Here is a 10531-nt window from a genome sequence, read left to right on the forward strand (position 1 = left end):
ACTATAACCTGGTGTTGTGTGATTTTTTTTTAACTTTGTACACCCCAGTCAAATCACTCTTCAAAGGTATAGTATGAGACCTTTTATGTTGAGAAAATAGATGGAACCTTGGATAACATTCACCCAAACCAGGGTTTCACCTGTAGAATTCCTTCACTAAAATGCCAAGTGAGATATTTAAGTCCCTGGAATGGGTCTTAAACCATCAATATTTTGAGTATAAAGCAAGAATCACAGAATCACTTTTTGTTTACATCCTTGATTTCCAGAGCTGTGTTTAGCTTTTAATTCATTGTCAATTTTCTTCTGGAAAGGTCTGGCTCAAAACAGTTTTGTTATTTCCAAGGGATTTTTACCTTCTGTCTTCTGCCTTATCTGCTGTTATGGCTTTCCATTAACCCTGAATTACAGGTATTTCTGAGAAATACAATATTCCTCAGCTGCTATACGCACCACATCCTGAGGTCCTCACTTAATGCCATGTGTTATCATATATACACACTTGACCTCTTTCTCCAGTAGAACTGACTTATTCTGTTTCAACACTGTCGACCATAGTTTCATTTCATCCTATGCCTCATTCTACACATTAACAGGAAATGGAGTTCTTTCTTTTAGGTGTTTAAAAATGCAAAGTCCAAAATAATTAAAGCTCCATATCTGAAGAAGGGTCATTCGCTGTCCCTCTGTTTAAGCCAATAATCTTCCCTCTCCTCCCCCTGAATCTGAATCATATTCTGTTTTTTTTTCTTCCGTCCCATCACACTATCATGGAGGTTGTGTTGTCTTTGTTTCCCCCAACCCCACCCTACTCCTTTGTCTCCATTCCTATTTAATTGTGTACCATCTACCTTTTGTCACTGTCCATATGCGGCACAGTGGCTCAGTGGTTAGCACTGCTGCCTCACAGCATCAGGGACTTCAATTCAATTCCAGCCTCAGGTGACTGTCTGTGTGGAGTTTGCACATTTTCTCGTGTCTGTGTGGGTTTCCTCCCACAGGCCAGGTGAATTGGCCATGCTAAATTGCCCATAGTGTTAGATGCATTAGTCCGAGGGGAATGGGTCTGGGTGGGTTACTCTTGGAAGGTCGGTGTGGACTTGTTGGGCCAAAGGGCCTGTTTCCACACTGTAGGGAATCTAATCAAAATTACCTTTAAATTGGTTCCCTCTCCTCTGATATATGTTCCCACCTTTCAAAATCACCCCTTATCACCCCTTTCCTCAAAGTAAAGGATATTGATCTTTCTATTCTTGCAAACTGCCAAAATGACATTAAGCTTTCTTTTTTTCTATACTTAATTTTTCAACCTGTTATTGTGTCCTAGATCTGTGCCATCTATTTTACAGCCCTACATTATAATTTCTGTAGTCAGGTTTCCACCCTGAAGCTCTAGCAAATGGTAGAACTTATAACTTCTGAGTCTGTGGCTAGGGTACATTTTGTCTTCATCTCTGATCTCTCTGCAAACTAATTTTCCATGCCTTTTCTCTGTTGTCCGATTCTATAGAATATCCCTCAGTTTGCCCTGCTTTTCCTTATTCAAATGTAACTACAGCATTTCCTGCAGTTGATTTTGTTATTACCTCCACAATTACCTCTAAAGGTCCCCAACAATCTAATCTTGCATCTACAAACATAGTACATTGAAAAATTGATTGTCTGTTAAGCCTTTCAGATGAATCAATTTTTCAATGTATAATTTCAGTTACATCACACTGTAAACTTTTGCTATAAATTCTGTTACGATCGAGCCCTCCACTATCATCTGATGAAGGAGCGTCGCTCCGAAAGCTAGTGTGCTTCCAATTAAACCTGTTGGACTATAACCTGGTGTTGTGTGATTTTTAACTTTGTTTCCCCCAGTCCAACACCGGCATCTCCAAATCTGTCCAACATAAGTTCCAGCTCCTTCAAAACTCTGCTGCCTTTATCCTATTCTCCATCAGGTCCTGTTCACCCAATATTTATTTGCTTTGATAGCTTACATTGATTCCTGGTCTGACAAAGTCTGCAGCATAGAAGTTTCAGTTGACGCTTAGCATTTTTGTCCACAGAACTACTTCAAAGAACACACCTGATATTGTTTCTGAAATGTTATTTCCTCAGGAAGTAATTGATTCTGAAACCTATTTACAGACCACCGTTAATGGGCTTAACTATTGAGCAGTTAAGTATTGCTTGCCATCATGAGGAGTTTCCTGAACTACTCAAAACAGCGTATTTTAAAAGACAGCAGTGTTCAACTATTATGTTGATAAATTAGGCCAAAATCAATGCAGGTTCAATAGAGGTAAAACTATTGTAGTCAGATTATAGAATTGGAGTGGAGGAGGCAGATAGCATAGATCCATTTAAAAGGAGAAAGAAAGATATGTTGATGGAATGAGCTAAAGATGGGTTGGAGGAGATTTGTTGAGCATAAACACTGACACAGATCACTTGAGCCAACTGGCCCGTTTCTGTCTGTCAATTCTACATACTGTAAATGCACAATTTCTTTCCTGCTTCATTGATGAAAACCATCTCCACTGTTTTCACTGAAGGATTCTGTAAATCTAACAAACATTCAATGCATTTTCCGTCAACCCTTTCCAGTAGTTTGTGGGTAATGAGCTTTTATATTTTTGTTATGAAGCAATACATCAGTGGTCCAACTCTGTAGAACTGTTGTTTTATTTTCCACTTCCTTTCAGGCACCCAGACTATCATTGAAGAGGACATTAAGGAAGAAACCTGTGGTTGTCTGCTGTTTCTTCACTGCCCTATCGATGGTGGTAATAAATACTTACCCATCTCTCCATTTTGACGACAAAATGTCTGACCTTAATTACCAAGCACCCAGCCAGCTACACGGAAAACTTACTCAGCAAAGAAGACTGTCGAGAAACACTGGCATCTTCCCCAAGCAAACAAATAACTTCCACAGAGATGAGAAATTACTGCCAATGGAAAACAGTCATCTAAAGAGATGGCATTCAAATGTTAAGCCACATAGCTATCTGGAGCCACTTAAAGAATGGTACAGCTTTAGAGAAATGCAGAAGGCTTTCAACATGTCAGAACATCGAAACAAACTTCCACAGAAAAGATACAAAAATAGAAAGATCATACCACTTCGAACACTAAATAGCCAGATACAGGAAATCAAGGATGCTGAGCCGCCTCTGATTCCAGGGCGTCCATGGATTAACCCAATCTGTTATCAATCCTCAGTGGACAAGGCCATTTCACAAGTCCCTAACTCAAGTAGGAACACAACAACCCTGCCTGAAATAGGTTCAGTTTTGAATTACTCAATAGATAAAAAGGGCATGAAGTTTCTGCAGACTCAGTGCAAACTCGACATTCAGAGCAAATCTAAAAAACGAGTTTTACCTCAATTTAAAATTCCATCAAATCAGAGCAGAATACTCATTCAAATGGTTAAAGGCAATGAATACAAGGGAATTGGGAAAGGACTGCCCATTACCACCGAAAGGATAAAGTACCCAGATTTTTCTTCGATAAACTACGGGAAATCTGAGCAACTGAGTACATCACAAGTGAGCAAGAGGATAATTGAGTCTAAGATCTGTAACAGTGTTGAAACCAGCCATCCAGTTTTAGAGGTGGAAGATAACATTACATTTCAGGATACTCCACCCTGGTTTGACTCAAATGATATTGAAAAGATGAAACTTTTGGCTCATGGGTCAGTGGTAGCAAAAGCACGGATACCAGCTCATGGGCAAGTCATCAAAATAGGTCTGAGCTTACATTCTCCTGTTGTGATTGATGACCTTACAGGGCATTGTCAAGAGGGATTGTGTGGGATAATAAAACGATCTAGTGACCTTGATGAGGTTCTAGCTTTCCATTTGGACAGGGTGTTGGGTCTAAACCGGAGTCTGCCTGTTGTAGCGCGAAGATTTAATGATGCATTGCTCCCGTACAAGTTCACAGATGGAATGGCTAGGCCAGTTGTTTGGTGGGATACAGACATTCACCATCTGAATGATCCCAATAACGACCAGAATTCATTCGAGTTGAGTTGGTTTCAATACCAGGCAGTGCTGCGGCAACACTGTGGCATCAATAAAGCTTCTGAGAATCACACGGTGCCCTGCCTGGGTGTGAAACACTCCGAATGGGGCAAGTTAGCTCTGTTTGATTTTCTCTTGCAGGTAAGCTTTTCTTTTTCAGGGCCGAGCTAACTTTTCACGAATGTTCTACTTAGAAACATTAGACAAAATGGCTGGATTTTTTTATCACCACGCCAGAGCTGCAGCTGATGGAGGTGTGGAGTTATAACTGATGAACATTGGGATGGGGGGGAAGTGGTGGTGGGTGCAGGGAAGGAGAGTGGAGGTGAGAGTCGGGGGAGGGGCCACCTACCAACTTCCACTGATACTTCACTTATAGGATAGTATCTTATAAATCATCTGCCTGCATTCGGACCTTGTCAATTATTAGCAAGTTAAGGGTCTCTTCCCACTGCCGGTGTTATATCTCACCAACACTGTAGGTTTGATACATGCATCATTGTGAAGTCACTGAGCCTTTAACCTGAGCTTACATTCTCCCATTGTGATTGATGACCTTGTAGGGCATTGCCAAGAGGGATTGTGCGGGATAATAAAACTATCTAATGATCTTGATGAGGTTCTAGTTTTCCATTTGGACAGGGTGTTGGGACCAAACTGGAGTCAGCCTGCTGTAGCTATAAGATTTGATGATGGATTGCTTCAGCCTGACTTCAGCCTTTGGTGGGGATCAGGGATGGACAATTGGGTTCTGTCCACTTGGAATACTCAGGACCCCATCTAGCTGCAAAGAGCCACTCCAGTTTGAAAGAATCCCTGTGGCAAATTGGTCAACCCTCCTCCACTTTGCCAGACTCTGCCCAAAAAAGCTTACCTGATTTCCCTTAACCTGCAGCCTCCAGCTCTGCCCGGCACACGTTTTATCTGCAGCCCCAGCTGTGTGCATGGTTCCTAGTTGCACAGCTGGCACCAAAGAGCTGTCAGCCCTCTGATTGACTGGCAGCTCTTAGAGGCAGGTTATGCTGCCTCAGGATGTGGATGCCATGACCTCATGACCAACGGTGTGAGGGCTCCCCAGGACAGCAGAGACAGGATGATCCTGAATTACCAGTTACTGAAAGGGGTCACCACCTCTGCATTAAATCCTGGTTGATGCATGATTTTACATGTTTTTGTGGGTGTGTTGACAATGACAATAAGGCATGCTGGATGTTGTACGTGAGGGAGTTCAAAACTAAAGGGCATAATTTTAAGGTGAGTGGCGAAAGATTTAAAAGGGAACCGAGGGGCAACTTTTTCACACAGAGGGTGGTTTATGTGAGGAATGAACTTCCATTGGAAGTGGTAGATGCAGCTACAGTTACAACATTAAAAGACGTTTGTACAGGTATATGAACAGGAAAGGTTTAGAGGAATATGGACCAAATGCAGGCAAATGGGACTGGTTTAGTTTGGGAAGCTAGGTTGACATGGATGAGATGGACTGAAGGGTCTGTTTCGGTGCTGGACGACTCTATGTAGAGATATTTGCAATACTACAACAATTTATAGCATCTTTAACATACTAAGATACCGAAGATGCTTCTCTGGAGCATTTTCAAACAAGGTTTGACACTGAGGAAACTTCTGGGCAGTTGATCAAAAAGCATGGTCAAAGAGGTGGGTTTGAAGGAATTTCTCCAGGCCTCTGGGCATGGATGGGGTGCGGTCTGTATAGCAATGAAAGAAAGTGGGAGTACCAGGCATTTCTCGTCGTCATGAGGATGTCTCCCCTACTTAAAGGCAAATTGAGCCACTTAAGTGATCAATTAAGGACCTCATCCTGTTGCTGTTGCCATTTTGCTAATGGCAAGTGGACTCTATGCTACTAGGGGACACTCATCAGGCTACACGGCAGATGGGGATACTTTCTTAGAACAAAGAAAATTTACAGCCCAGGAACAGGCCCCTCGGCCCTCCAAGCCTGAGCCGGTCCAAATGTACTGTCTAAACCTGTTGGTCAATTCCTAAGCATCGATATCCCTCTGCTCCCCACCTACTCATGCATCTGTCCAGATGCATCTTAAATGAATCTACCGTGCCTGCCTCTACCACCTCTGCTGGCAACGCGTTCCAGATACCCACCACCCTCTGTGTGAAATACTTGCTGCGTGTTTCCCCTTAAACTTTCCACCTCTCACCTTGAAAGCATGACCTCTCGTTATGGAATCTTTCACCCTGGGAAAAAGCTTGTCTCTATCCACCCTGTCTATACCCTTCATAATTTTGTAAACCTCAATCAGGTCCCCCCTCAATCTTTTTTCTAATGAAAATAAACCTAACCTACTCAACCTCTCTTCATAGCTAACACCTTCCATACCAGGCAACATCCTCGTAAACCTTCTCTGCACCCTCTCCAAAGCATCCACATCCTTTTGGTAATGTGGCGACCAGAACCGTACACAATATTCCAAATGCGGTGCATCACCTCACATTTGTCTGGATTGAAATCCATCTGTCACTTTTCCGCCCAACTCTCCAGTCCGTCTATATCCTTCTGTAATCTTTGACAGTCCCCTATGCTTTCTGCTACTCCACCAATCTTCGTGTCATCAGCAAACTTGCTGATCATTCTAACAGTGCCCTCTTCAGATCATTTATGTATATTACAAACAACAGTGGCCCCAACACTGACCCCTACGGAACACCACTGGTCACCTTTCTCCATTTCAAGAAACTCCCTTCAACTACTACTCTCTGTCTCCTGTTGCTCAACCAGTTCTTTATCCACCTAGCTAGAACACCCTGCACACCATGTGACTTCACCTTCTCCATTAATCTCCCATGGGGAACCTTATCAAACGCCTTACTAAAGTCCATATATATGACATCAACCTTCATCTATCAACTTGGTCACTTTCTCGAAGAACTCTATTAAGTTGGTAAGGCACGATCTCCCCCGCACAAAACCATGTTGCCTATCACTGATAAGCCCATTGTTTTCTAAATATAAATAGATCCTATCCTTCAGTATCCTCTCCAGCAACTTTCCCACCACCGACGACAGGCTCACTGGTCCGTAGTTACCCGGAATATCTCTGCTACCCTTCTTTGTACAGGGGGACAACATGAGCAACCTTCCAGTTCTTTGGACAGTCCTTGGCTCTCGGAAGCATCCACACCCCTACCCCTAGAAGTCTCCACTCATCTCAGGAACACTGCCATCTGCCCTCATAAAGTGCCCCACCCTCCTCACCAGGCCCTGCCAGGTCTTGATATACCCAGGTTCCACTTATTTGAGCGAGAGGGGTGCCATTCTTTCATGTCCTTTTTCCTGGTGCAGCCCCAGCAGTGGCCACTGCTCCTGGTAGCACTGTTGAGTCACTGCCTCTATGATTGGTCAACAATTCCTGGAAAAATTGAAAGTAGTGGGAATCAAGGATAGAATTTTCCATTGGTTGGAATCATATTTAGCACAAAGGAGGATGATTGAGATTGTCAATGCTAATCATCTCTGTCCCAGGCTATCACTGTAGGAGTTTCTTGGGGTAATGCCCTCAACCCAACGAACTGCAGCTGTTTCATCAATGAATTTCGCTCCATTATAAAGTCAGAAGTGATGTTTATTGCTAATTACACAGTGTTCAGTGCAAGTTATAACTCTTCAGCAGTCCACACTCACATGCAGTAAGATCTGGACAACATTCAGGTTTGGGCTAATTAGTGGCAAATCACATTGGTTCCACACACAAGTGCCAGACAATGACCATATCTGACAAGAGAGAATCTAACTAGCTCTCTTTAATATTTAGTGGCATTGCCATCACTGAAGCCTCCAGTGTCAACTTTCCATAGGTCATAATTGATCAGAAACTGAGCTGGACCAACTATCTAAGTGGTGTGGCTACAAGTGCGTGGTCAGAGGATAGCAATTCTGTGGTGAGTAACTAACCCTCCAAAGCCCATCTGCCATCTACATGGTTTAAGTTCATGGTTTAATGGATTACTCCCCAATTCCCTGGATGAATACAGCTCCAACAACATTTAACATCATCAAAGATAAAATAACCCACTTGATTGGCACCTCATCCACCAACTTCACATCCATGCTTTATTTTTATTTCCAAAGCCTACTTTATTCAAAAAAATCTTTGTATATATACATAGTCACAAATGCAGTTCGGTTCTGTACAGAAGCTTATCAAGGAAACAAACAAACATTGGAGTTTAAATTTATCTAAACAAACCAAAGACTTCTCTTACATATATTAGATTATATTTACATGTATTGAGGCACTAGGAGAGTCTGATAACTGAACAGATCCCTGTTTGACTTCAGTAGGAAAACCTCAAGTCAGTGGTCTTTCCCCACTGTGCCCTGGCAGCAGCTGCCCCAAACTTTAGTGTGTCACTCAGCACGCAGTCCTGGACCTTGGAATGTGCCAGTCTGCAACACTCAGTTGAGATCAACTCCTTGTTCTGGAAGACCAACAAATTTCAGGCAGACCAAAGAGGGTCTTCCACCAAGTTGATGGTCCTCCTGGCACAGTTGACGCTTGTCTCAGTGTGTCTGTCGGGGATCAAACCTGTAGAGCACAGAGACCTACATCATGGAGCTATTTGGTATGAACCTCGACAAAAAACATTGCATTTTTCTCCAGACTTCCTTTGCAAAAGCGCATTCCAGAAGGAAATGAGTGACAGTCTCAATCCCCCCTGCAGCCTATTCGAGAGCAATGCTTAGTGATACTCACATCCCTGCATCACAGCACCAAATAGGGCTGGAGGGAAATAATTAGTGTACTTATCTCTCTTGCAATTTGATCCTAACTCTAACCTTAAACACTTCAGGGGAGGGTGAAAGTGAGGAACAGAGGGTGGGAAATATAGACACATGAACCCACAGTTGGATGCCACTTCCTCTTGGAAAACAGTTCAGAGCAAATGAGGTTCTAGGTCCAGAATTTAGAATATATTACTGAGGAAGACGGAATTAAAAGTTTAGTAACCATTGGACGCAGGCTGTATTTCTTCTAGTTTATCACCATTCTTCCACTCAATCTCAAATAAATGGCAGAAGGAAGTCAAGCTCAACATGCCAGTAATGACTAATAAAACTTTGAAGAATGCTTGTTATTTGAGATTTTGTTTGTTGCAATTGCCAACTAACAGTATCAGACATTGCTGAATGATAGGGAGCTCACACAGAAATCAAAGAAGTCGCTGTATAAGACTATGAAAGTGCAGCTGGTGTGTTAGTGCTGTGATTCATTAAGTAGTCATAAAAAAAGCCATGGGCTGGAAGTAATTGAGTGATTAGTCATAACTCTGCATTGCAGACATTAATTACCATGACCAAACACTGAAGCAAACGTTCTTGATAATCTAAATGAAAACCTGATGTCTTAGCAACAACTGATTAAAAAGCACATGTTTTCTATCACAGAAAATTTGAATGCCTTTACTGGTCTTCCAAGGTGCATCTTATTCTGTTACCCAGTATCAGCACAAATAGTTTCAGTTGGCAAATGGAACCATTTTCAAACAAGAAAAATGCAGATAATTCTCATTTCTAATGAGTGCTGTTTCAACTAAGTATTATTTTCAAAAGGTTTTGTGCAAACATTGTCCCAAACATTCATCACATATGTGGTCTGTGGGCTGAATAGCCACAAACTCTGCTGAGCAGCCAGTCTCTTCTGAAATTACACTGGGAGATTAATCTCACAAAGCAGTAATTGCTACTCCTCAGAACTTTGCATGTCCTTCAGTGGTAAACTCAGAAAAGTTGGCTAGCCTGGGGTGATGGAGGATATGTGGTTGGTATCTCCTTTCATTCAAAGAACAATCTAATTGTGCCCCTTGATAAAGGGGATTGCTTCTGTCCCTCTGCACCCAAAAACATTTTAGTTTCTTCACCTTCCTGGGGCAGGTACCATGAAAACAGATCATAACCCCAAAAGGCCGAAAGACATTTTGAACTTTTAATGACAACACATGTTTGTTTGAAAAAGAGTATCTGAAATAACTCCACAGAGGGAGATAACCCATCATGAAGTTACCCTTTATTTACATGTGTAGAGTACATGGACTCTGACTAGCTAGCTCAGAGACAGTCCCTAGACTGAGGAGAACTCCTATTTGTTTTTTTTTAAATGATGCACTCCACTCACTGCGGCGCCCACCTCCCTCTGAACAACTCCAGGGTGTTGGTGGACACCGCGTGCTCCTTCTCCAAGGACACCCGGGCTCTAACGTAACTGGAATCTCCTGTTTATTTATTTATTTTTTCTTTAAATAATTTAACCCCCACACTACCACCTAAGTGCGGTAGTGCTTATTTTATCCCCAGCACCCATGGTGTGTGTGTGCAGGTGTGAGACACAGTGAAAGACACAAAGTGCACAAATCTTTATTCAATTTCCACCACCAGGAAGACAGGAAAACACCCGGGTGGCCAGTGACAAACACTGCCCTTCACATCAAAGGGCAGTGCTGTGTGATCAAAACAGTGAGGGGGAGGGTAG

At 42.5% G+C, this 10531-nt stretch overlaps 1 protein-coding gene across 3 annotated transcripts in view; it reads left to right on the forward strand.

Moving 5' to 3' along the window:
* gask1a (golgi associated kinase 1A) overlaps positions 1-10531 on the forward strand; it is a 56748-nt gene that overhangs the window by 18706 nt on the left and 27511 nt on the right. For all 3 annotated transcript variants that reach the window (XM_043688698.1, XM_043688699.1, XM_043688700.1), the window contains one exon: positions 2697-4166. In XM_043688698.1, coding sequence (XP_043544633.1) covers positions 2697-4166 — 1470 coding nt within the window. The remainder of the gene's footprint in view (positions 1-2696; positions 4167-10531) is intronic.

The sequence above is a fragment of the Chiloscyllium plagiosum genome, chromosome 4 (assembly GCF_004010195.1).
Source record: "Chiloscyllium plagiosum isolate BGI_BamShark_2017 chromosome 4, ASM401019v2, whole genome shotgun sequence".
Classification (NCBI taxonomy): domain Eukaryota; kingdom Metazoa; phylum Chordata; class Chondrichthyes; order Orectolobiformes; family Hemiscylliidae; genus Chiloscyllium; species Chiloscyllium plagiosum.